The following is a 27536-nucleotide window of genomic DNA, read 5'->3' on the forward strand; positions in this document are numbered from 1 at the left end:
TCCTCCATTCCCCCGAGGGGCAGAGACCCAGAAGAGCCCAGGGTTGGCCCAGGTCAAGGGGAGAGGGGCCCCGGGCCTTCCTAACTGACCCTTAGTGTGGTGGGTGAGTCGCTTGGAAACACCCAGGTGGGGGCCCGGTGAGGGATGGGCTCATAGAGAGCCCAGACTGGACCCTGAGAACGGAGCCATCTGCTGGGCCATTGATCGGGAGCGCAGCCTCCCTGTGGGTCCCTCAGCATCGGCACCAACATGTCCACCCCTGGGAGGAGGGGAGGGGTCCAGTCTCTCAGGTGGGAGAACCTCAGACCAAAAACCTGATGTCATTCTGCCACGCCCACCCTGTTATGGCTAAGGGGGGGGCAGTGATGCCCAGAGAGTGACACCCCTGGCCATGGGCGCATGGATGACCTCAAACCCAAACCCAGGCTCTGACCCCAGGCCAGGGCCTCCCCAGGCACCCTACCTTGGCTGTCATTTCCCTACATGAGTTGGACTCCCTGTGGGGGAGGGGACGCTGCTTAACAGCTGAGACTTGAGGAAAATGTAGCATTCATGCCGTGCCCTGAAGCCAAACGGGGAGGGGGGAGGGGGGGGCCTGCTATAATTCTCTTTCTCTTCCCTCCCTCCCATTGCCCAGCCAAGGTTCTTAAGCACCCACCCCAGTGTGCCAAGCACTGGGGACAGAGAGGTGGTCCAGCCTGGTTGGGGGCACAGGTGAGCCAGGTGGGCAGATCAGCTGCCCCACTGCTGAGGATGACAGGTATTGCTTTCCCTGGTGGGCTGGGGGCTTCCCTGGGCTGAGCCAGGAAGGCTGGTGGCAGTGGCCATTGCCTGGGCTTCTGGGGCACTGGGCTACATGGTCTTTTCTGGAGCTGGCAGTAGTCCTGTGGGACCAGGACTTGGCATTGCCTCCTGGAGTTGGGGGGTCCTGCCTTTCTCTCCTTCTCTCTTAGTGTTCTCAGAGCTGCCACAGGTCCTTTCCAGAACATTCTTTCCTTGCCAGTTTGGGGGCTGCCTCAGTGGGCTTCAGTCCTGCATTTAGTGCCTGGGGAGTAAGGGAAGTTGGTGATCATGGCTCCCCACAGTAGGTCACAAGGTTTGGGGGCTCACAGACCTGGTCTCTGGCAAAGTCCTAACCCTCGCTGGGCCTCAGTTTCCCCATCTGCAGAGTGGGGGTCCTAACCACACCCAGGTGCGGGGATGTTGGGGGATGGCTGAGCCCCTGTAGGTGAAGCACCTTGCCTGGTACCTGGCCCCAAACAACCCAGTAGAGGGTCCCTGGGGGCCGTTAGACTGCATGGCTGCCAGTTTCTCACGCAAGAGACATACATATTGGTCCAAGTGGAGGGGTCCTGGGGTGTCCAGAGGGATGACCTCATGGCCAGGTCCTGCCTGCTGGCCCCTAGAACAGGGTCTCTGTGAATTGCAGGCTGAGCCTGGGGTCTGGCCCGAGCTGTGAGAGGGCAGGTCCAGCCCCCATGCTCTAGGGACCGTCCAGTAAATACTCATTGCATGAGCAAAAAGACTGTCACCCAGGGGTATTGGGTCCTCAGGGGCTCCATTTTGTGTTCACATATGCTGCTGGGGGGCCCCCCTGCCGTGGCCTCTCTGCCTGACTCCCACCCCACACTGTGGTCCCACTTCCAAGTCCCCAGAGCTGTCACCCTCATGCCTCTTTGCCTTTGCCCAGGATGTCCCCTCTGCCTCGGACGCCCTTCCCCCACCTCTCATCCACATGACAAACTCTTTTCCTCCCTGTCACCGTTTCCCTATGGCTTTCGTGACCTTCTTGCCCCTCCCTCCCAAGTGGACTCAGGTGCCCTCCCTGCACCGAGCCCTCTGCTGGGCGTGGGGTCACAGCAAGCCTGAAGCCAGCCCTCCAGGGCAGTGGGCACAGGCCCACAAGAGCCCTCCCAGGCCAGTGGGGGCTGCCCCGAGTGCTCTGAGGTCTCCCGCCGGGGACACCGGCCTGGGGTACTGCTGCACCTAGGGAGAGCTTCCCGGAAGCACGGACTCTTGAGCTGAGGCTTGAGGGATGAATGTGAATTTGCAAGGAGGACAAACAAGCCAGCTTCCGAGAGGTCCAAAGGCCTGGGGGGTCGAGGAAGCAGAATGTGTTCGGGGAGACAGGTGAGGGGTGGGGACTGGAGGTCAGTGGGGCTCTCCCTGTCACTTGGAGTGTCCTCTGTCCTCCCCAGCGCCCCAGACGGGCACCCCGGAGAGCATAGCTTCAGTCTGAACGCCGGATTTCTGCAGCCCGGGTGCCTGGCAGCGGCCGGCACACAGTAGGACTCCCCCCCACCCCGCCCAGGTGGCACGTAGTAGGCATGCAGCCACACCAGGTAATAGCCTGGTCCCCATGCCCCTTGGCCTCCCTCCGCAGTACCCAGCTATCCTGCCACCGACTGCCTGAAAAACTATTGTGCGGCGCTCACATGTTTGCGGGCATTACTGTGTCCCGGCTGGCTGGCTGCGTGCTGCGAGCTGGCAGCGCCTCTAATCCCTCAGACTAACCCCCACCGCACGGCGCGGGGTCGCCTCTGCTCGCCTCCTGCCGCGCGCCTTTGGGCAAGCGCCTTTCTCTGCCGGAGCTCCGGGTCCCTCCCCTCCCCCGTCAGATGGGGGGGTCGGCCGGCACTTCTCGGCCGGCCGGCACTTCTCGCGGCACCTGGGGCTGCTCCTGTGAGGAGTCTCCACCTCCCCCCCCCTCGCCTTCGCCCCCCAATACAGGCTTTCAAAGTTGTGACCTGTCATAGGCATGCCGGGAAGTCAGTATCTGCACCGTTTCGCAGTTAAGTTTAGAACGACCACCTGGCGGCCAGCACTCAGGTCAACAAGTTCCACGCTACCACCCCCCCCGGGGGTCCCCCAAGACCTTTCCCCAAACACAGCCCTGCGCCACCCCCCAGAAGTCACCAGGAGCCTGACTCCGTGATCCCGCGGTTCCTTGCTGCGTGCCTCTGCCGCCCAGAGAGCAGCCCGAACCAAGCCGGTTTCATTTTCCCTGATTTAGGATCCCGTCGCCCTAAATCAGCCTGTGCTCGGGGGGCTGGCTTTTTTCACCCGGAGTCTCTTTTTGTGACAGTCCCCATGGTGGTCCGCGGAGCTGTCCCTGGCCGGTCGTCCGGGCGAAGGGCGTTCCCGAGTGGTTTTCCTGCAGTGCGTTCGTGCACTGACGGAGGATTGGGCAGCTTCCAGCCCGGACCACGGCGGGAAGGCTGCTGCGGGCACCCCCGCCCCCCGCAGGCGTCTGGGGACCGCGCCGCGTCCCGGCGTTTCCGGGTGTGTGCCCGGGAGCGGAGTGGGAGCCGAAGGACCCGGCAGGGTGCAGGGCGTTCTACGAGGGCGGGGGCCGTGTGTGCGATCAGTTTTGGAAGATAAGACCACCCTCTCCACGTGCGCCTGCCACGGTGCCCCTCGGGCATTGTCCAGGGACCCTCGCAGGAGCCCTTCTTCCTGCCCGCCGCCCGCCCTTGACGGCTTCTCCCCGGCACCCCGCCGGCGTGGGGGCAGGGGGCCTTGGTCACACCTCCCAGGGGCGCTGCCCCTCCCCGTCTCCTCCCTGGCGGAGTCAGCGCTCTCCTCCCTTCAAGGCGCCGGTCTTACCCACTGCCGGCGGGAGCTGCCAGTTTTGCACGCGGCAGACACACCTCCCGCGGTCCCCTGCTTCTCTTTAAATGGTTCTTGGACGAACAGAAGTTCTTAATTTTAATTTTGTCGAATGTCTCAGCCTTTTACTTTTTGATTAAAGTTTTTTTGTGTCTTGTTTAAGGAACCCTTATAATGTCATGAAGCTATTGGCTTTTAATGCACTTGAAATTGGTTTGAGGTTGAGGTTGGAACTTTTTTGCCTCTCTCTCTCTCTCTCTCTCTCTCTCTTTTGCACAAGGACACCCAGTATTGGGCCCCCACTCTTCGATTCACTCACTCGTATGACTGCCAGGCTGATGTCCTGGAGCAGAGACAGAGGGTGGGCAGGCAGTCTCCCCAGTGGCCTGCCCTGCCTTGCCCCGCCCGGCCCTCTGGGCTGTCACTCTTGTTCAATTTGTGCATTGACCAAGCATCCAGCACATATTTATTAAGCACCACTATTTGCCAGGGCCTGTTGTGGGCACTGGGGCTGCTGCAGTGACCAACACAGGCAAAGACCCTCCAGTTAGCAGGGGACAGAAAACTTCTTAAAATAAATACTACAGTGGCAGGTGCTATGGGGACAGACAGGAAGGAAGGCAGTGAGTGCGTGTGGCCTGGGAAGGCTCCTGAGTAGGTGCCCCCAGCCTCAGGTGTGGGCAGCCCAGAGAGCAGCTACAAGGGGGGTTCCAGGCAGGGGCACAGGAAGTGCAAAGGTGGCCGGTAAGAAGTGACAAGGGCCAGAGTGGCCGTGGAGGCGGGCAGAGAGTGCTGAGGTTAGAGAGTGCTCAGGCACCCACCCTCTCTCGAGTGAGCTGGCCTGGGCCCCCCACCTGCCGTCATGGAGCCGGTGCAGGGATGGGGGGATCCTAGACACAGCTAGAGGGGAGCGAAGTCCATCATTGTAGCTGCGAGGCTTCTCTTCAAGACTGAGTTTTGCCCTGGGGGCCGCCCTGAGTCTGTGTGTGTGTGTGTGTGTGTGTGTGTGTGTGTTTTGCAGGGGAGGGGGGGCAGGACCAGCCAGGACCCAGGGCATCCCAGAGAGGCCCGAGGGCTTGGGGTGGGCACCCTGTGCCCAGCACTCCAGGGCCACCAATCAGCATCCCACATCCCTGATCTGCTTCACAATGCCCAGAATTCCAGAAAACAGGCCTCCTGCTGATCCAATTAATAAGTTTGGCCACGTCTGTTTGCAGTGGTGAGAGGGCTGGTGGGGTGGTCAAGTTAGCAAAGCCGGCATGGGTTCCTTGGTGGCCAGTAATGAACCTGATAATCAAAGAGTTGCATTGCAGCCTCTTCTCACCTGGGCTCCAAGGGAGGTGGCAGGTGCTGGGAGGTTAATTTGGGGGCCCTGCAGGGAGCCATCCTTGCTGTGGGGCTGGCCCTGTGGTCATCTGGCCTCAGGGCCAAGGTACACCTAGCCCCACCCTCCAGGGAAGCCCCACCCTCCTTTAGAGGGGAGCTGGGCAGATGGTCAGTGTGCCAGGCTAGGTGCTGGGAAGGAGGGGCCAGGCAGGTGCCCAGGGAGCCCTGACGGAGCCAGAGCGTGCTCCCGGACCCACCGTGTGGCTCAGCGCGCCACACGGGGCAGTACCTGGAGGGTGAAAGTAGCCACGGTTCGTGTGCCAGAGGGAACGGTCTGGAAGAGGGGGAGAACTTGGCGGTTCAGGAGCCGGAGGGGGGCAGGCGCGGCAGGTGGAGGGCTGCCCGCGGGGCTGCCTGTAGTAACAGGCGGCGTTGCCAGGTGTCGGGGCAGATGCTGGTAGGTGGGTCACGTGGCGGTGGCATCTGTGGAAGTTCCCTTTGGATGGTTCCAATCTCAGCGGAAGAGGAAGCGAGGTCATCCTCCAGTGGGGAGGTGGAGAGGCAGCAAGGAGGTGTGAAGTCACTTTCCAGGCGAGTGGGGAGGGAGAAGGGAGCAGGGACGCAGCGAGGTTCCTGGAAGAGCGCTCGGCAGGCCCTGCGCAGGGTGCAGAGAGAGCTGGGGGCTCGAGGGGAGGGCTGTGCAGCCATTGGCTTCCAAGTGCGGTAAGTGAGGGGCTGGGCTGGTAGCGGTGAGGGGCGCGAGGGCGCGAGCTGGAGAGTAGGGGGTGTCGGAAGTGGGACTGTGGCAGGGGTCTGGGAGCTGGGCCTGCCCCCCCCCCCATGGCTGGCCCTCCTCTGCGGCCGTGGCTGCGCGGCAGCTGTCGGTGCAGCCCCGGCAAGAGCCTTCCCTCAGCCCGGCAAATCCATGGTTAGGGAGTTTTCTTTTTCTTTTTTTTGGTACCAAAATTTGATCCTTAGTACATTTTTTTCTGATTTTTCATCCTCACTGTAGAAAATATGACAAATCCAGAAGAGCATAAAAGAAAAAAAAAATGAAACTAGCCAGCACCCCCCCACCCAGACGTAACAATATTAACATTTCTTTGCTTCCATTACTGTGTGTGGCTGTCGGGAAGCAGTTCCTTTTAAAATAGGGTTAGCCGGCTCTTTCCCTTCGCGCCCATCTGCCCGTGTCTTTAGGCAGCCCAGGGAGGCCTGGATTCTGGGCAGCGTCGCCGGCGTTGTTGACGGTGCCAGCCCCCCTCGCAGCAGACCCGGTCTCTGGCTTCGGCCCCGGGACCAGCGAGGCTGCCCGAGCCTCCCTGCACGCGGGTCTCTGCACGCCAGCCCCTGGCTGGTCCCCCGAGAGACTCCAGGAAGGGGACAGCCAAGCGGGCACACGTCTAAGGCTCCTCCCGCAGGGCAGCGCGGGGCAGGGCTGCGACCGTCCCACACCCATGCACAGGCCAGCCCAGACACGCCACAGGCAGGGGTGCATGAGCAGGGGTCCCAGGGGAGGGTGAAGACAGCGCCGGGGTAGACCGACTCCAGGGACCGCTGCCCATCCCCTAGTGGTGGGACAGGATGCCAAAAAGAGGCACCAGGCAAGTGGCGGGTGACCCTGCTGCGGTGGGACTGCGTGCGGCTTTCAGTGAGGGCTGGCAGGTGCGCGCGCCGGCCCCTTCTCTGCTTCCTGCAGCCCCCCGCCCTGCGGCGTGCGGATGGCGGAGCTTCCTGGCGGGGTGGGGATGGAGTCCCCTCTGGGCGCAGCCCAGGGCCGTGGCTGCGTGCCCGCCGTGGGCCCGGCCGCCCTCTGAGCAGCAATGTCCTCTCTGCCCACAGGCTGCGCAGCCCCTGGGTGCCCTCGTGCCTCGGGGAGTCCCGAGTCCTGCAGGGCCGGCTGGCCAGGTCCTCGCCCTCGCTCTGGGACAGGTAACACACCTGTTGTCTCCCCCGGCCCTCGGTGTCTCTGCATCTGTCCCCAGACATCCTTCCCATGTCTACATCAACTCCCGAGAGGACAGGGGACCGGGAGGGGCTGCTAGGCCACCAGCACGCCATCTTCATGCCCCAACCATGTGCTCCATCCCCGCCGCGTCCTCCTCCTCCCGGTTCATGGGCCGCCCGCGCGGGGAGGGAACCGCGAAGCGCGCGTGCACACACACGCACCACACACCACACACACACGCACCACACACACACACACGCACCACACACACGCACCACACACACACACGCACCACACACACGCACCACACACACACACGCACCACACACCACACACACACGCACCACACACACACACGCACCACACACACACACACGCACCACACACCACACACACACACACGCACCACACACACACACACGCACCACACACACACACGCACCACACACCACACACACACATGCACCACACACACACGCACCACACACCACACACACACACACGCACCACACACCACACACACGCACCACACACACACACACGCACCACACACCACACACACACACGCACCACACACGCACCACACACACACACCACACACACACGCACCACACACACACACACGCACCACACACACACACACGCACCACACACCACACACACACACGCACCACACACACACACACGCACCACACACACACACGCACCACACACCACACACACACATACACACCACACACCACACACACACGCACCACACACACACACACGCACCACACACACGCACCACACACACACGCACCACACACACATCACACGCACCACACACACACACGCACCACACACACGCACCACACACACACATACACACCACACACACATCACACACACCACACACACACGCACCACACACACACATACACACCACACACATCACACACACCACACACCACACACACACATGCACCACACACACACGCACCACACACCACACATACACACCACACACACCACACACACACGCACCACACACACCACACACACACGCACCACACACCACACACACACACCACACACACCACACACGCACCACACACACGCACCACACACACACGCACCACACACCACACATACACACCACACACACACCACACACACACACGCACCACACACATCACACACACCACACACCACACACACACACGCACCCCACACACGCACCATACATACCACACATGCACACCACACACACCACACATACACACCACACACACCACACACACACCACACACACACAAGCACCCCACACACGCACCATACACACCACACATGCACACCACACACACCACACACACCACACATACACACCACACATACACGCCACACACACCACACACACATCACACACCACACACATACACCACACACATCACACACATGCACCACACACACCACACATCACACACCACACACACACCACACACATCACACACACACCACACACCACACCTCACACACATCACACACACACCACACATACACACCACACACATCACACACATACACATTACACACACACCACACACACACACCACACACACATCACACACACCACACACACCACACACACATCACACACCACACACATACACCACACACATCACACACATGCACCACACACACACCACACATCACACACCACACACACACCACACACATCACACACACACCACACACCACACCTCACACACATCACACACACACCACACATACACACCACACATACACACCACACACATCACACACATACACATTACACACACACCACACACGTCACACACATACACACACCACACATACACATCACACACACCACACACATACACACCACACACATCACATACATACACACCACACACATCACATACATACACACCACACACACATACACCACACACTAATCACATGCATACCACACACACATATACCATACACATCACACACACCACACACATACATATCACACACACAAACATCACACACATACACCACACACATCACACACACCACACACATACACACCCCACACACATGCACCACACATACACCACACACATATACACCACACACGCACCATGCACATACACACCACACACACACCACACACACATACACATCACACACACACCACACACATATATCACACACACACATGCACCACACACACATCACACACATACACACCACACACACATACATCACACATACACCACACACATATACATCACAAACACATACACCATGCACATACACACCACACACATATGCACCACACACACATACACACCATGCACATACCACACACATATACACCACAAACACATACACCATACACATCACACACATACACCCCACACACACATACACATCCCCCACACACATCACACACACCATACACATACACACCACACACACACCACACACACGCACCACACACATATACATCACACACACATGCATCACACAAACATCACACACACATACACACATATACTACACACACCACACACATACACACCACACACATGCACCACACACACCTCACACACATACACACCACACACACATACATCACACATACACCACACACATATACACAATACACATACACCATGCACATATACACCGCACACGCACCACACACATATACCACACACCACACACACACCACACATACATACACCACACACATACACATCACACACATCACACACCACACACATACACATCACACACCACACACATACACATCACACACACATGCACCACATACACCACACACATCACACACACACCACACACATCACATACACACTGACCACACACACACACCACACACATATACATCACAAACACATACACCATGCACATACACACCACACATACACCACACACACATACCACACACATATACACCACAAACACATACACCATACACATCACACACATACACCCCACACACACACCACACACACATACACACCCCACACACATCACACACACCACACACACACACCACACACACACCACACACAGATACACCCCACACACATCACACACACCACACATATCACACACATATACCACACACACCACACACACATACATACATACACACATCACACATGCACCACACACACATACACCCCACACACATCACACACACACCATACACATACACACCACACACACATCACACAATACACACCACACATATCACACACATATACCACACACACCACACACACATACATACATACACACACCACACACATCACACACGCACCACACACACATACACCCCACACACATCACACACACACCACACACCATACATACATCACACACACACCATACACGTACACACCACACACATACACCACACACATCACACACACACCACACACATTACACACATACACACCACACACATCACACATACACCACACACAGATACACCCCACACACATACACATCACACACACCACATGCATCACACCCACATACACCACACACAACACATACACACCACACACATCACACACACACCATAATCACACACACTTACCACACACATGCACACATACACCACACACATCACACACACACCACACACACACCACACACCACACACATACACCACACACATACACCATACACATACTACACACCACTCACATACACCACACACATACACACACATCACACACACATACCACACGCCACTCACACATATACACCTCACACACCACACACATACACACACACATATATCACACACATATACACCACACACATCACACACACCACACACATACACCACACACACACCACACACATACATCACACACACCACACACATCACACACATCACACACACATACCACACACCACTCACACACATCACACACACACACCACACACATACACACACACATATATCACACACATATACACCACACACATCACACACACCACACACATACACCACACACACACCACACACACATACATCACACACACACCACACACATCACACACATCACACACACATACCACACACCACTCACACACATCACACACACACACACCACACACATACACACACACCACATACCACTCATATACACCACACACACATACACACACATCACACACACATACCACACACCACTCACACACATCATTCACACACACATATACACCTCACACACCACACACATACACACACACACATACACATCACACAAACATCACACATACACCACACACTCCCCCCACACACATACATCACACACATACACCACACACATACACATCACACACATACACACTCACCACACACACATACATGCACTACACACATTACACACATACACACATACCACACACACATACACCACACATACACCATACACATACACACCACACACACATACATACACCACACACATACCACATGCACCACACACATACACACCACACACATCACACACATGCCATACACATACACACCACACATACACCACACACATTGCACACATACACACCACACATATCACATGCACACCACACACATCACACACTCATCACACACATCACACACATACACACACATACACCACACACATACACACCACACACCACTCACATATACCACACACACACATCATGCACACATACCACACTCCACTGACGCACACATCACACATACATACACCACACACATACACACATACACACACACACATACATCACACACATACAGCATGCACTCACCACACACTCACCACATACCACACACACCACACACACCACACACACACCGGAAACACACACACCACATATACACCACACATACCACATACGCACACCACACATACATCACACACACACAGACACACCACACACATACATCACACACACATACACACCACACACCACACACACTCCACACACCACTCACATACACCACATACACACACATACCACACACCACTCGCACACACATCACACACACATACACACCACACACACCACACACATACACACCACACACCACTCACATACACCACATACACATACGCACACATACCACACACCACTCACATCACACACACACACCACACACACATCCACACACACCACACACACACATACAACACACACATAAACCACACACACACACCCCGCACATCACACACACACATACACCACACACACACACACACTGGAAATACACACATACACCAAACATACACACCACAAACCACACATATATATCACACACACACCACATATATACACCACACACACACACACCACACACACACTGGAAACACACACATACACCACACATACACACCACAAACCACACATATATACCACACACACACCACATATATACACCACACACCACACACACACATACACACCGCACACACACACCACACACACACACTGGAAACACACACATATACCACACATATACACCACACACACACATACACCACACACACATCACACACACACCACAAACCACACACACACGCACCACACACACACACCACACGCACCACACACGCACCACACACACACAGACACGCACCACACACACACGCAGCACACACACCACACACACACGCACCACACACACACACCACACACGCACCACACACATACACACACACACGCACCACACACACATACACGCACCACCCACACATACATGCACCACACACACATACACGCACCACACACGCACCACACACACACACCACACACACATACACGCACCACACACACACGCACCACAAACACACACACGCACCACACACACGCAGTGGGTCCGGCCCACACCCTGACCCGCGCGGGCGGCAGGCGCCTCCGGGCAGGTGCGCTCGGGCCCTCCCAGCGCTGCGGACGCCCCTGCGGCCCGAGGAGGCGGGCATGCACGCGCGCTGGCGCCAGGCCGAGGCAGAGCCGCCGAGCTGGGCCTGCGGGACCTGGCGGCCGGCTGGAAGGGGCCCGCGGGGCACGCGCCACCCCGGTGGGGCGACGGCTGCTGCGGTCCGCGCTGGTCGGCTGGGGCAGGTGGGCAGCTGGACGTGGGGGCTGGCGCGCGAGGGCCCCAGCGGGAGCCGGCGGGGCGGGCAGGTGGAGGAGGCAGGTGCAGGCCAGGGCCCGGAGGCCCGGCCTCAAGGGGCAAGGCCACGGGCTGCAGTGGGACCGCTGGGCGGCAGAAACGGGGAGACCTGACGGGGCAGGACAGGGCGGAGAGCTCGGGCACCCGCGGTGACAGGGCAGGCCGACGACTCTGCTCCTGGTCGCGGGGCAGGCTGTGCTTGTCTTACAGCCGCGAGGTCTCCAGACAGAACGGGCAGGGGCGCAGCAGGAAGGGGAGGAAGGGAGGGCGTGGCAATGGGCCTGACGCAGGCTGGGTCCTGTCCAGGTGACAGTGGGTCCCAGCCGGGAGGGGAGAGGAGGCCGCTGGCTCTAAGGGCTTCCAGTCGGGTTGCGGGGTTCCCCAGGGGTCCCGGGGTGATAGTAGGACTGGGTGAAGGGGCGCAGTGGGTGAAGGGGTGCAATGGGTGCAGGTCTCAGAAAAGCAAGGGCCCAGGCTGTGAGGGTGCCTTCACCTCTGCCCCAGGGTGCAGACCCCACCTGTGTCCTGTGACTGGGGGCTGTGGGTAGACCTGGAGGCCCTGCAGGGAACAGCCAACTTCAGGGGCTACTGCCCGCCCCAGCAGCGGGGGCACTGGATGGCGTGGGGGACCCCAGGAAACTCGCCACCCACTGGGGAGGGGAGGCCTGCTCTGAGAAAGACCTGGGGCCGGGACTGCAGGGTGCTCGAGGTCGGCAGTCTCGGAAGGCTGCCTGGAGGAGGCAGGTGGCGAGCCTGCCGGGCGCTCAGGCAGGCAGACCTGCGTGGGCAGCCAAGGGCACTTTGCCTCAGGGCTTCCCCCTTTTGCTTGTTACTCGACATCCTCTTTTGGGGACTGACTCTTGGGAAGACCTGCCCCGCCCTTCTCTGAGGTTCTCAAAAAACGTAAGCAACTCTTTATTTTTATTTATTTTTAAAAATGTAGACCCGGGCAGGAATCCAGGAATGCTTAATCGAGGTTTGCTGGGTGCATGCCCATGGCAACTCGCGTGGTTTACTCACGGCCCGAGCCTGAAGGCACCTCTATCCAGGGGAGGCCGGGCACTGTGGCGGGCGGGGTGCCCGGAGCAAGCCTCCCGCCTGCCCTCCTCGCCCCTCTGCGGGGCTTGACCGGGGCGCCCGAGAACACAGCGCATGCGGGCAGAGCCAAGGTTGCAGGCCCTCCCGCACCCAGCACGACACGCAGGCTCCCTCCAGCCCCCGCCCCAGGACTCCCGTGCACAGCAAGCCCACCAGGAGCCACCGTCGCGCAGTGTCGGCCCAGGCGGTCCCTGGGGCTGTGCGCGCCTCCCCCGGGCCAGCGCCTCCCCCGGGCCAGCGCCTCCCCCGGGCCAGCGCCTCCCCTGGGACAGCGCCTCCCCCGGGCCAGCGCCTCCCACGGGACAGCGCTGCGCAGCCCCCACTGCGGCCACAGCACAGGAGGCGGAGCCGGCGCCTCCTGAGTCCCCTGGCCAAGGCCACCCACCCCGCGCCCCTGCTGCCCAGCTTTGGTCCAAGCGAGTTGTAGGCAGGTGGCTCAGGAGGCGCGTCATGCCTTGTCTTTGCTTCCGGAGCCTGCAAGGGCAGGGCGGTGGCTGTGTCCTGGGTACTCGCCCCTAGGAGCCCCCTTCTGCGGGGAACATACAGCCTCAAAAGCCCTGTCTGGGCTTTCCGGAAGGCTTCCTGGAGGAAGGGGAGGTTGAGCAGGCCAGGCTTTGCCGAGTCTCCGGCGCTGCACGCAGCCTGGCCGGCCACCTCGGTGGGCCCCGCGTGGGCACGGGGCACCGCCAGCCCTGGCCCTGGCCCCGAGCGGTGGCACAGCGTGCCGGATGCACAGCCGGTTGAGGGGAGGGACGGAGGGTCTTGGGCATGGCCCTGCGGACTCGGGCTCCCGCCTCACCCCAGCGCTGTGGGGCCGCGAGAGTGGGGCCCCGGCCAGCTGTGCCGTCGGGGGCCGCGGGCGCCGACGGGCACGCCACACCGGGACCCCACCCCGCCCGCCACTCTCGCCAGGTTCTGGGGTCACGACCCCTCCAAGGTGACCGCGGGGGGGTTAGTCACGATGGGGCGCTGGTGGGGTCTGAGGAGCCACCCGGGCCAGCCAGGCTGGCTCAGTGCCTCAGTCTCCCCAGCGACGCCGCGGGGAGGCCGTGTGCGCGCGCGGGCACTAGCGCGGCCTCGGGCGCGCCCCCGCTGGCCCGCGCGGGCCTCAGTTTCCCCCGCTCAGCGCCGCGGCCCGGCCGGCCGCCGCGTGTCGTTGCAGCACGACGCAGGAGCAGAAGGTCGACCTGCGCAAGCGGCTGACCTACACCACGCACAAGCTGGAGAAGCTCGAGAATGACTTCGACTCCACCCGCCACTACCTGGAGGTCGAGCTGCGGCGCGCGCAGGAGGAGCTGGAGAAGGTCACCGAGAAGCTGCTCGGGTGAGGGGCGGGGCGTCCGGGGAGGGGCGTCCCGGGGGGCGGGGCGGGGCGTCCGGGGAGGGGAGGGGCGTCCCGGGGAGCGGGGCGTCCGGGGCGGGGCGGGGCGTCTGGGGCGGGGCGTCCGGGGAGGGGAGGGGCGTCCCGGGGAGCGGGGCGTCCGGGGCGGGGCGGGGCGTCTGGGGCGGGGCGTCCGGGGAGGGGAGGGGCGTCCCGGGGGGCGGGGCGGGGCGTCCGGGGAGGGGAGGGGCGTCCCGGGGGGGCGGGGCGGGGCGTCCCGGGGAGCGGGGCGGGGCGTCCGGGGAGGGGAGGGGCGTCCGGGGAGGGGAGGGGCGTCCCGGGGAGCGGCCCGCCCAGCTCTGCGCCCGCCCGGCGTCGACCTGCGCAGCTCGGGGTGCGGAGGCGTTCTCCCCAGAGTCGCACTTTGCGCGGAGCAGCCCGGGAGGGACTGGAGGCCAGGGTCGGCCGCTGCCCGGGACAGGCTCTTCCCGCAGCCCGTCTGCGGGCCTGGCTCCGTGGCCCGATCCTCCATTCTCTCGCATTTGGGGAGGCGACGGCATGAGGCACAACCCGGTCTCCAGCTTGGTCCACCCTGGGTCCCGATGGGGAAAGCGAGGTCTAACGCTGGAGGTGAACCGGAGTTTAGGGACGGTCTCTTGAGCAGCGTGGGAGCTGACCAAGCGTTGAGCGAGGTGTACTGGACTCCCTCAAACATCAAACTTTTCTAAAAGCATTTTTTTTTCCTGTAGATAGGAGAGATGGATTTTTTTCTAAAACGTTTCACACACTTTCTTGTCTTCTTAAACAGAGAATGCAAACTTCGCCGTTGGCTTGGTTTGTTTTAATAAGTTTAGGTATCGGCTGGTGCCGTTCCTGCTGGGCTTGTGGTGTGGACCCCAAGCTGGGGCAGGGCAGTTAGACCTCCCGGCTCTGCCACTTGGACTGCTCTGAGCACCTCTCCCCTCCAGTTTCCCCACTGGCAAGACGGGCAGCGACTCCACACACACGGTGTCTAGAGCTGCGGTCCCCCACCCCCAGAGCCACAGACCACCCCAAAATTGCCTTCCATGAAACCGGTCCCTGATGCCAGAAAGTTGGGGACTGCTGGTCTGGAGGATGGACGTGGCCCCCAAGCCCCTACCAGCAGCAGTGGAAGCACCAAGGACCCGATCCCCCTACCCCTCCGTCCAGGCAAAGCTGTGTCTTACTCCCAGGGCCCACGACAGCCAGGGCCAAGTCTCTTCCCTGCTGCTTCGCATTTGAGCCCTCAGCCCCATAGCCAGGCTCCTAAGAACTGTGCGTCCAGTGTGGGTAACCTGACTCTGAGTGTGGACCCAACAGGATGCAGTCTCTTGTGTTCCCTTCTTGTCTCTGGGGGGGTCCTGGGATAGGGACAGAACTGCTCCTGACAGCCCCTGCTCCTGACCCTGGAAAGCGTCTACACAGTTAGCTTTAATCAGGCGCAGAGGAGCACGCATTCGACCGGGTGGGGCTGCTGGGGTGAGCTCAGGGGCCGTGAGGGTCATGGGAGGGCCAGGCCGGCACAGCAGCGACCCCCCTGCCTCCCGCTGCAGGATCCAGGGCAGCTACACGTCGCTGCAGAGAGTCAACCAGGAGCTGGAGGAAAAGGTGTACCTCATGGTGAGCCCCAGGCCCCCAAGCCCCCTCCTGCGCCGCGGCTCTCGAGACCACCTAGCCGACAGCCTGGCCGCTCAGCAGCTGGGTCTCGGGTTTTGCTTGCTGACACCACAGAGCTGGGCCGTCCCACCTTTCTCCTCGGAATGGGAGGGTGCCCTCAGTTAGGGCAGGGGTTAGGTCCAGTGCGGCCTGTGCTGAGCAGCGGGTAGGACACCCCGACCCAAGGGCGTGTGAGTGGGGCTGCGGGACAGAGGACATGCCCTGGGGACAGGGACCCCAGCTCAGCCTGCCAGCCCAGGGACCCAGCCGGGAAGATCAGAGGCAGTTCAGGCCCTGGGGGAGCCCCAGCTCTGCCTCTTGTGGGAACCCCTGTGTCTCACTGCGAGGAGTAAATGTGACAGCGCCTCACCCCGGTGCGGTGACCACCCTCTGTGGAGACAGTCACACCACCTGCAAACAACCTCAGTGGTGTTGCCTTTCTTCCTCTGTGACGGGGCTGGTGGCCCCTGCATTAGGAGAAGGAGGTTCCCTTTTTTTCTGGTTTGGTGACCAGCTTGTTTGGTTTTGAAAATCGGAAATAGGTGTTCCACACCTGTCCTGTTCGAGGTGCTGTCAGAGAGGCAAGCCCAGCAGGCCTGGGGGCTGAGCCTGGCTCTGCCTGGGATCCTGGACAAGGGCCCTTTTCTTTCTGAGCCTCAGTTTCCCAGTTTGTGCAGTGTGATGGCTGGGCTCCGTGCCGAGTGCCAGCCATCCTCCCTCAGTTCCCAGCCAACCCATGAGCTAGAGGTGAAAATCTGAGGCCCAGGGAGGCATCAGCTTGCCACTAGTGGAGCCAGGACTTGAACGCGGGTAGTCTGTGCTCTGAGCCCCTGCACCTGTGGCCCTCCAAGCACTGAGGCACTAGTGGCTGGAGAGCAACACAGGCGGCCCAACCGAGCAACGGGGCTGGGTGCCAGCCTCGGGCAGGCTGCCAGGAGTTGCCAACTGACACCCGCACCCACCGTCCCCGTCCCCAGAGGAAGCGTCATGAGGAAGAGAAGCGTGCACTGAACCATGAGATTATGACCCTCAAGGACCACCTTCTGGAGGCGAAGATTACCATCCAGAAGCTGTCGGAGGAAAACGTGAGTGCTGTGTGCATGGGGCCCACGGGGGGGGGGGGCAGCGGGAGTTCTGGGGGTGCTTCCCAGGCAGCACGGGGAGTCACGGCCATCTGACCCTGAAGGGCCCTGAGTGGAGGTACTTTGGCTCCAGCCTCAAGGGGCTGGCCCAGGGGACAGGTGGATGGACAGGGTGGCCAAGGCAAGGCCTCCTGACCCAGGGGATGGGGTCAGAGCCACTCAGGACTCCTCCTTTTGGCCAGTGTCACACTGCAGCTGTGACATCCTCCACAGGCCCTGGCAGCTGACCATGCATCCACTCATGTGCCTCTGCTCCCTACCAGACCCCACCAGGCCCCAAGATTACAGTGTGAACAACACAGGGAAAGAGGAAACAAACCACAATCCCTGCCCACGTGGACTTCGCGTCTGAGCGGGGAAGACAGGCAGTTAACAAGATAGACTCGAAAACCACGTCGCATGTTAGAAGTGCCAGATGCTTCAGGGAGACACAAAGCAAGGACCAGAACAGAGGGATTGAGATCGCTGAGGAAGTGTGCGGCGGGGGTAGGGAACGGAGGCACCCCTCAGAGGTTGGGGTAACCAACAGGCACCAGCAAGGACGTCTTACAGTGCAGGGGTCAGTGTGGTGGGCTCACAAGGTGCCAGCTCTCAGTGCTCAGTGGCTGTGCTCTTCCCAGGAGGCCCAGGAGGCCAGCGTTGAGAGGGGCTTGGAGGCCCGGGTTCCTCCTGCCATGCAGGTCAAGTTAGGGCACCAGGCTCAGTGCAGAAGGGAGACAGGTAGGGGTGCCCATGACAGGTACAGCCTTGCCTGAGCTGCAGGACACCTGGCCCTGGCTGAGCTGGGACTGTGGCAGCTGCCTTCGGCCAGGAGCACCCATGGGGCAACACAGGTGGGTCACCGGGCCTGCTGGGCAGACTCCAGGGCTGGTTGTCAGAGCCCTCGCCACGGGGACCCCCAGAGGGGCAAAAGTGCAAGGACTAGCCACAGGCACATGCAACAGAGATTTGCAAAGGCAGAACCATCCCCTTGAATTCTACTGTTTGCATCTGTTTTCAGCTCAGGAGGCTGAGCTGGTCCCCTCCTGGACCTGGGGTCACACACCTGCCCCGATCCCTGCCCAGCCCTGCAGCCACCCCGTTGCCAGGCCACACGCTGAGAGTGGGCTGTGAGCAGCCAGTCTGAGATGGGGGTGGCAGGGGCTGGGGGCTCATCCCTCATCTCCCCTTGGTGCCTGGCACTCCCACCCAGTCCTCTTTGGAGGGACCCAGGATCCCAAGGGACAGACAGGGTCCCAAGGCCTGGTCTGTGAGCCTGGGGGCTTTCGGGAACCCAGGGCACTGGAGGCCCTTCTGCTGCTGGCGCTCCACCTGGCGGGAGCATCCCTTCCTGGCAGGGGCCCGGGGCACTGGCCGCGGCAGCGCAGGACCGCCTGGCAGGCCCCCGTGCTCCAGCGGCTCCAGGTCAGAAGGAGGCCCTCGCTGTGCGGGCCAGAGCGTGAGGCCCAGAGAGGGACGGGGCCCGGAGTTGGTCCTTGTTCTGCCAACCGCACAGCTGACCCTGCCCGCCCCCCATCACCACCACCCACGTGGTGCCGGTCAGGGTGGCAGGGACCTTGGCCAGGGCGAGCCCCACCAAACCCCTTCTCTTGTCTTGCAGGAGCGCTATAGGAAGGACTGCAACCTGGCGGCCCAGCTGCTGCAGTGCAGCCAGAACTACGGCAAGGTCTTTAAGGTGTCCGAGGTAACGTGACCCCGCCCCGCAGCCAGGGCATCCCTGTCCAGGACCCCTCTGGGCTCCTTTATCGCCAGTCCCACCCCGAGGCCACTCCCCACCCTCGAGTGGGCTGGGCTGGGTGAGACCGAGCCCTGTCCCTTCCCACGCCTGTGGTGTCCTGGCTTTTCTGATGGTGGAGGGGCTGCCCCCACCTCCACCCCGCCTCGCCAGCCTCGCAGCCCGACCCTCCCAGAGCCCCCTTGGGCTCCCCAGGCTCCCCTTCCCCTCAGTGTCCTCTGGGGGCTGCCCCTGGCCCCTGCTCCCAGCACCCATCCCCTGAGGGCTGGGGCATAGCACAGTGGCCCTGTGCGAGCCTCACAGGGACTCAGCGCTTTGGGCTTCAGGAAAAGTGACTTGGCCAAGGCCACAGGGTGAGCAGGTGGCAGAGCCAGACTGGGCAGCAGCCCACCCTGCCCAAATGTGGCAGCCTGTAGAGCTGGCCCAGGGACCCCCACCCTGGCCCCTCCTTTCACATGCTATCTCCTACCCCAGGCCTCTGTCTGTGTTCTGTTCCCTGGGGCCTGGGCCGCACTTGAGACACTCACAAATAGATCAGACAGTAGCTGAACACCCCACTTGGCCCCAGGTGCTCTTTTGGATACCGCGGGCACCTGGCCTGCCTGGCCCCTCAATCTTTGTTGCGTCTGTTTCTGAGTCTGTCTTACCTAGGAGCACCTGGGCAGCAAGGCTGGGGGCGCCCCCAACACAACCATGGGCCTGGGAGAGCAAGTCAGCCCCTCGCTGGGCAGGAAATGGGGGGCTATACCCCAAGTGGGGCCTGAATCAGACCTGGGTTGTAGCTTCTCCAATCCAACTGCAGCCTCTGGGCTCTGCTGGGCCCAGTCGGAGCGGGGTGGGGTAGGCCAGGTGGCCAGGGATCCCCAGGTGCTGACGGCACCACATCCCTGGGATGCAGCATCCTGGGCCCCGGCTCGCTCTGGTGTCGTGGGAGAAGGCTGGGAGGTCCCTGTTCCTCTGTCTATCTGCCTGCCGGTCGCAGCAATGGTCCTCAGCGTCAGGGCCAGGGCTGGGCCTTGTGCTGACCGCGACCCCTGTCCCCACCCTGCCCTCGCCCTCCTGCTTGTTGCAGCTGCCCTTGGACTTCCAGGAGCGTGTGAACCGGCACCTGGAGCAGCACAGCTGCGGCCTGCCCTCCCAGCTCTGCTACGCCGACACCGTGCCCGCCTGCATCGTGGCCAAGGTGCTGGAGAAGCCCGACCCCTGCGGCCTGTCGGACGCCCCCGCCGGCGGCCTGCCCTGCCCTGCCGAGGCCGGGAAGCCTGCTCCGCGGCCCCTGTACAAGGAGGACCTGTACTGCAGCGACGCGGCCCTCTACTGCCCCGAGGAGCGCCGGGAGGACAGGCGGCCCAGCGTGGACGCGTCTGTGTCCGAGGCCGGCTACCTCCCCGCCCAGAATTCCACCGACAGCGCAGCCGACGAGGAGGAGCCCGAGCGCGAGGCGGCGGCCTACCCCGAGAGCTACCGCCACGAGGCCTTCGCCTCCGGCTACGCAGCCTCCTGCGGCTACGCCGCCTCGCTGCCCACTTCCAGCTCCTACTCCAGCTTCAGCGCCGCGTCCGAGGAGAAGGAGCACGCCCAGACCAGCATGCTCACGGCGTCCCAGCAGGCCGTCTACCTGAACAACCGCGACGAGCTCTTCCGCCGAAAGCCGCCCACCATCGTCTACGAGTGCAGCACCCGCTTTGGCCAGCCCCCCGCGCCCGTGGTGCCCCCCGCGCCCCCCGCGCACCCTGTGCCCCCCATGGTCCCCATGCCCCCCTTGCAGGCCGGGATGCCGGCTCACTTTGGGAGGACCTATGCCCCCTACGCAGGCGACACCTTCCGCTTCCCGGCCCCCGTGGACAACCACCCCCCGCTGGCGCCTCCGAATCTGTGGAGCCTGCGCGCCAAGGCCGTGACCACCCGCTTCCCTGGAGACGACCTGCGCGGCCAGTGGCGCGCCCCCAGCGTGGAGGACATTGGCGCCTACTCCTACCCTGCCAGGAACGCCAGCCGCATGGTGCCCGGCAGCTTCGAGCACTACTACGGTGGGGGTGGGGTCAGCCCAGGTAAGGTCGAGAGCAGTGCCAGCCCCCTGTATGCCAGCTACAAGGCTGACAGCTTCTCTGAGGGTGACGACCTCTCCCAGGGCCACCTGGCAGATCCCTGCTTCCTGCGCGCCTGCGGCGAGCTGAGCCTCAGCCCCAGCCGCTCTGACGACCCCCTGCCCAGCTATGCGCCCAGCGAGGGGGACGGCGACAGGCTCGGGGTGCAGCTGTGTGGGGAGGGCAGCAGCCCTGAGCCCGACCATGGCTCCAGGGACTCCCTGGAGCGCAGCTCCGCTGACGCCTCCCCAGAGATGCACCCTGCCGCCTGCCTCAGCCCCCAGCAGGCCTTCCCCCGCAACGGGGGCCCGGGGCTGAGCCGCAAGGACAGCCTGACCAAAGCCCAGCTCTATGGAACCCTGCTCAACTGAGCACCTGCGTGCGGGCCGTGGCCCTGCACTCCACTCCCGTGACGCCCAGGAGGGGCGACCTCACTTCTGCCCAGACTCCCGTGTCCCTGGCACCCTGTCCACAGAGAGGACTCGGGCCCCCAGGGCCTCCTCGCCCCCGTCCAGTAGCACCTCCGAGGAGGCCCTCTCCCCACAGTGTCTCGTGCACCCAGCCCCACTCAGTGCAGCTTCTCGTAGAACATTTCACACACGCCATCGTGCTTCACCCGAGACGCGCGTCCCTGTGTAAAGCGGAGCCGTCTCCCTACGTAGAGGGAAAGGGTCTTCCCCACGGCACTAAGCCTCCAGCGGCCGGCCGGCCGCCTGGGCGTCCTCGACGTGAAACTCCTGTGTTTGTCAGGTGAGGGTGCGTGGGGCCCGCCCCTGGCAAGGGATGGGAACGTGGAGCCCGAGCTCCACAAGCTGGGAGCCACCCCAGCAAGCCAGCGACAAGGAACCCCCGAAGATCAGTCTGCAAAGGGGAACTGAAACGAAGTAGAGGACACAAAGTGCTTTAAAAATGTGTTTTTCACAGTGTGGCCAACACACCGTCATTGTGAGCTCTTCCGTGGTCTGCGGTCCCCAGTGGGGCTGGTATGTTGTCCCAGTATGACTGGTGCTCCTCCCCCACCCCCCGAGTCCGTCCCGACACCGTCTTTCTCTGCCTCGGATGAGATGAGGCCCCTGCCCCGGCTGTGTTGCCTGCGTGCCCGTCGTCTGTGATGCATGCCTTGTCTCAGCAGTGCTGTACTCTGCACCGCCAATAAAAGACCAGTGGAAAGAGTCTGCATTTGGGTGGTTTCTTCTCCCCTGCCTTGGGTCTCGGGAACGCAGGTGGCCCTCGTGTCCGGCCCTCAGCCCTGCTCGTCGCGGCCAAGGAGGGCCCCTTAGCCCCACGTGATGCCCCCAGCATCTGAGCTGATGCCCACGTTTGGAGCCTTCGCTGGTGTCACCCTGGTGCACCGCTCTGTCACTCAGCGCGTCCTGCACGTTGCCCCACTGGCTCCCACATTGCCCCCTCCGAGCCCGAGGCTCCCGAGATGGCCTCCACACCTGACATCCCACAGTGCTGTCCTGCCCCAGTCCCCAAGCCAGCCACAGCCAGGCCTCTGAGGTGCCCTGTTCCCAGAGCACTCAAAACTGTTGGGCACCTGCTCAGGGCTGGGTGGGGGACAGTGACTTCTTTGGCCACACAGAGAAGGGGAGAGGGCATGGAGCTCCGTCCCAGGAAGTTCAGCAGCAGGGTCCTGGGCGGGACCCTGGGGTGCTGTGCGTGGCAGTGAGAGCACTTCTCCCTGTGGGCTGAGCTTGGGGAACCTTGCTTTGCCCCCCAAACTCCCATGGCTCAAAGCTAGCTCAAACCAAATCCCAATGGCTCAAACCCTGGGACTTGAAAATGCTTGTGGCTGTGGTCGGCGGTTTCCTCTCCCAGGATCCCCTGGGCTGGGGCTTGGTGCCTCCTCCTCTCCCTGGTGCTGGGCTCAGCTGCCCAGCCGCATGCTGGCCACAGGGACCGGGCTCTGCCCACCAAGAGCTCAGGGACAGGGGAGGGAGGCAGATGGTGTAACACTAGGCGCGGGCTTGGGCACACGGGGCCTGAGGGCATCCACATGCGGGAGGGTCCTCACGCTCCAGAGGGTAGAATGAAAAGGATCAGAAGGAGGGGCTCATGCTGGGTATGGAAGGATGGCTAGGAGTTCGCCAGGCATTCCAGGCAAATGGAACAGCCTATGAAAAGGTACAGATGTGTGACAGGTAGGGAGTTCTAGAAACTTCATTGGTCCCATGTGCCTCCCTGAGGGGCTCAGCCCTGAGCTGCCAATTTCTCTCCAGATCTGTCCTTGGACATTCTGCATTTGGACCTGTCACCATAGCTGGATGGGAACTGCCAGGCAGTCCTCTCTCCGCAAGCAGCCAGGCAAGCCCTAGTGCGGGGTTCCCTCCTCCCCGCCCGTCCTCGCCCTCCACCCGGAACCCTGCCTTGCCATCGGTGGGCCGGTGTGTGCCTCCACCGCCCGCCCACCTGTTCACAGGGTCACCGTGGCAAGTCCCAGAGCCCCTCTGGCACGTTTCCCCTTGTAGAGCCTGAGGACATTCACTAATGCAATTTCCAGGGACCTTCTAGACAGCTGGTGGCCCCATGTACAGAGAGCCCCAGCGAGGCCAGAGGCAGGGCCAGAGGGAGGCAGTTAGAGGAGGGACCCCAGCGCAGAAAAGAGCACAGCTGGAGGGGGGGCCTGGGCACGGCCCTCTGCCCTCAGCGCAGCAGTTTCCTCAACTGGACGGGGGCCACCGGTGGGGCTACAAGCATCAGCTCTACTGGAGAAGGTCCCGGCCACACCAGGCACACGAGACAGAGCCGTCGGCCCACAAGGCAACTCCAGATGAAGCCATTCTTCTCCCATGATGGCTTCAGATCTGGTATTTCAGATTTCACAGGTGAGGACAGAGGCGAGCACTCAGCCCGGGAAGGTGGGTGGAGGGGAGTCCACGCTTCTTTTTCATTCCTGCTCCACATTTTCTAAATTTAACTTTCTTATTTTAAAACTGCAAATGGTGAACTCCCTGACACTTTGCTGAGGATCAAAGTCAGTCTTTAAGAATGCTCTTTGGAGGAAAGCATGTGGAAAAAACAGATAAAAGCTTGGAGTACACCTGCCATTCTTCCAATAAAGTGACCTGCACAGGGAGGGGCTCCCAGCCAGCTGGCACCCACAGGGGCCTGGAATGAGAAATCAAATCCACAGAGAGGCAGCGCTAAGAAACAGCCACAGTGGGTCTCCTGGGGAGCCCCAGATGTCCCCCCGCCCCAGAAAGGTCAGAGCTCTGAGTTGGTTCAAGGCCACCACATGGAAAAGAAATAGACTTCAGGGGCAGAGATTTGGATATTGTTTGTCCCAAGTGAAGCTGACAGGGTAACAATCTCCAAAGTCCTTTCCTCCGCATCATCTCTCCTGCTCACCCCCGCAGAGCCACTTTGCAGATGAGAAAACTGAGGCTCAAAGAAGCAAAGCACCTGGAAAGGCCCCATGCAAGCGGGAGACGGCCCTGGGATCTCAGCAGGTCTCCTGCCTCCAAATCCCGTGGGGTAGCCAGACAGTCCAGGTGGTCGTCCGACGGCCATGCCTGGCACTCACGCTGAGTGAGTGTAGCCTGTGACTGATGCTCCTGTTAAATCAGTGGCAATACTAGCAAATCACAGCAGGAGCAGCAATCCGCAAACAATGCAATGGATTCTGTCGGGAAGGTGGGACCCCCGGGCTTCAAGCCGGGCCAGGAAGCAGAGCACCCGCACTCCAGGATCTGAGGGGCAGACGAGGCATCCCCTGGGGAGGCCTTGTGCAGGTTGATCCGTACGTCACTCATTCACTCGACACGGGCTGAGGGCCTGCCCGGCCTGGACCTGGGAGCCACACCCTCACGAAAACGCTTGCAGGGGGTCCTGGGATCTTTGGGGCCTGTATCACTCTCCCCTCCACTCTTCCAGGGGAGCGACACATCAGCTCCCCCACACCTGGCCAAGGAGCCTTGGCTGGAGCAGGCATGTGCCAGACGCCAAGGCTCTTCCCCCAGACTTGTCAAATGGAAACGAATGGAGGAGACCCCAGCAGGTGGCTTCGGCCATGAGACAAACCTAGCCAAGGCCGTGCCTGGAGAGTACAGGGACAGCAGTGGCAGGAGAGGGCCCCCGCCCGGGGTCTGGGGGTGCAGCGCACCTGCCCTCCGGACAGGACTGGCCCAGCTCCTGCAGCTCGGGGCCAGGCTGACACGGGGCCACACTCCCGCTGCGTTTCTGAGCACACGCCACACACAGGCCCACAGGAGCTCCCCAGACCCACAGATGGAGGGAGGGCTCTACAGAAGGAGAAACCGAGGCACTAGGCAGCTAAGCAGCTTGCCTGAAGTCACATGGTAATGAAAGACAGGCAGGGTTGGAGTCCAAGTCTGGCGGATCCTAAAGCCCGTGTCCTGTGTGCGGGCCACGCTCACAGTCATTCATGGGACAGCTGCTGTGTGCAGGGACCTCGCAGGGAGCAGGAACCCACCCCTCTCACAGGAGGGGAAGAAAGGGCAAAGGCCGGAGGCCACATGAGCCTTGAGGGAGGCCGGCCCACCACCCTCACCAGGCTCCGAACAGCGCAGGCTCGGCTCCCTGGCCATTGGGCAGCACACACCTCACGGGGCTGCTGTTGCCACCGAACAGGCTCGCTGGGCATGGGGTGCAAGCATTTTCACCAAATCAGCCGTTCTTGAGACTAAAATTAAAAATACGTAGAAGGTGCTGCTGCTGGGCCCAGCCCAACCTGGGCCTAGGCAGCTCGCTCGGCCTGCCCTGAGGTGTGGTGACACTGAGGCCATGCACTCGTCCCCAGACCAGGTTCACACACTGTAGGAGCTGCACCCACGTGGCATCACTGGGTGTCAGCCCCCGCACTGACTGTGGGTAGGAGGATTTGGCCTAGAGGAGAAGTCCTACCGCAGGGCCTTTGCACTGCTCTTCCCTCTGCCTGGAACCTGTGGACCCTGAAGAGATCCCAAGGACCCCTTGGACACACTGAAATAAATGTCCTTACACAGCAGCCCTGGGCCAGCTCCAGTTCCCCCAGGACTGGTGCGCCTACTGTGCCCAACACCACACAGACCCCACCTCCCCTCGGCCACGTGGCAAGCCCCCAGCCGGCTCTTCCAACCACCCGCCGCACAGACGAGGACCTGGGCCTGGGAGGGGACAGGCCCAGGCCCAGGCCCACCTCCCACACTGTCTCCACCTCAGTGACAGTGGCATTGGGACTGGACTCGGGTCCTGGGAGAGGCAAAGCTGGGGCGCCCTCCTCCTGTGACCCCTCTGCCTGGTCCCGGGGCCCCTCCTCACATCCTCTGCACCGCCCCACGGACACCGCCAGGGATGTCCTCCTCACCAGGTGAGGTCTGTCTCCTCCAGGAAGCCTTCCGAGGTACCTGTGCTCCCCACCCTCACCTGTCGGCAGACCCTTGGGCT

General features: G+C 61.2%; 1 protein-coding gene across 1 annotated transcript; it reads left to right on the top strand.

The window, feature by feature from the left end:
• The first annotated feature begins 3090 nt into the window (after positions 1–3090).
• Positions 3091–23323, top strand: BEGAIN (brain enriched guanylate kinase associated). Its single transcript, XM_076004607.1, has 9 exons — positions 3091–3325; positions 6136–6400; positions 6508–6600; positions 6778–6867; positions 15349–15510; positions 17082–17148; positions 18162–18269; positions 19927–20010; positions 21134–23323. Exons 1-9 carry the CDS (start codon positions 3091–3093, stop codon positions 22517–22519), a joined length of 2490 nt encoding a protein of 829 aa, XP_075860722.1. The 3' UTR covers positions 22520–23323.
• The last annotated feature ends 4213 nt before the right edge of the window (positions 23324–27536 follow it).

The sequence above is a fragment of the Microcebus murinus genome, chromosome 6, assembly GCF_040939455.1.
Source record: "Microcebus murinus isolate Inina chromosome 6, M.murinus_Inina_mat1.0, whole genome shotgun sequence".
Taxonomy (NCBI): Eukaryota; Metazoa; Chordata; class Mammalia; order Primates; family Cheirogaleidae; genus Microcebus; species Microcebus murinus.

Coding starts and splice junctions, on each gene's coding strand:
- BEGAIN (XM_076004607.1), top strand. CDS start 3,091: ATGGTGGTCCGCGGAGCTGTCCCTGGCCGGTCGTCCGGGCGAAGGGCG. Junction 17,149..18,161: donor AGGAAAAGGTGTACCTCATG/GTGAGCCCCAGG, acceptor CCCCGTCCCCAG/AGGAAGCGTCATGAGGAAGA. Junction 18,270..19,926: donor AGAAGCTGTCGGAGGAAAAC/GTGAGTGCTGTG, acceptor CTTGTCTTGCAG/GAGCGCTATAGGAAGGACTG.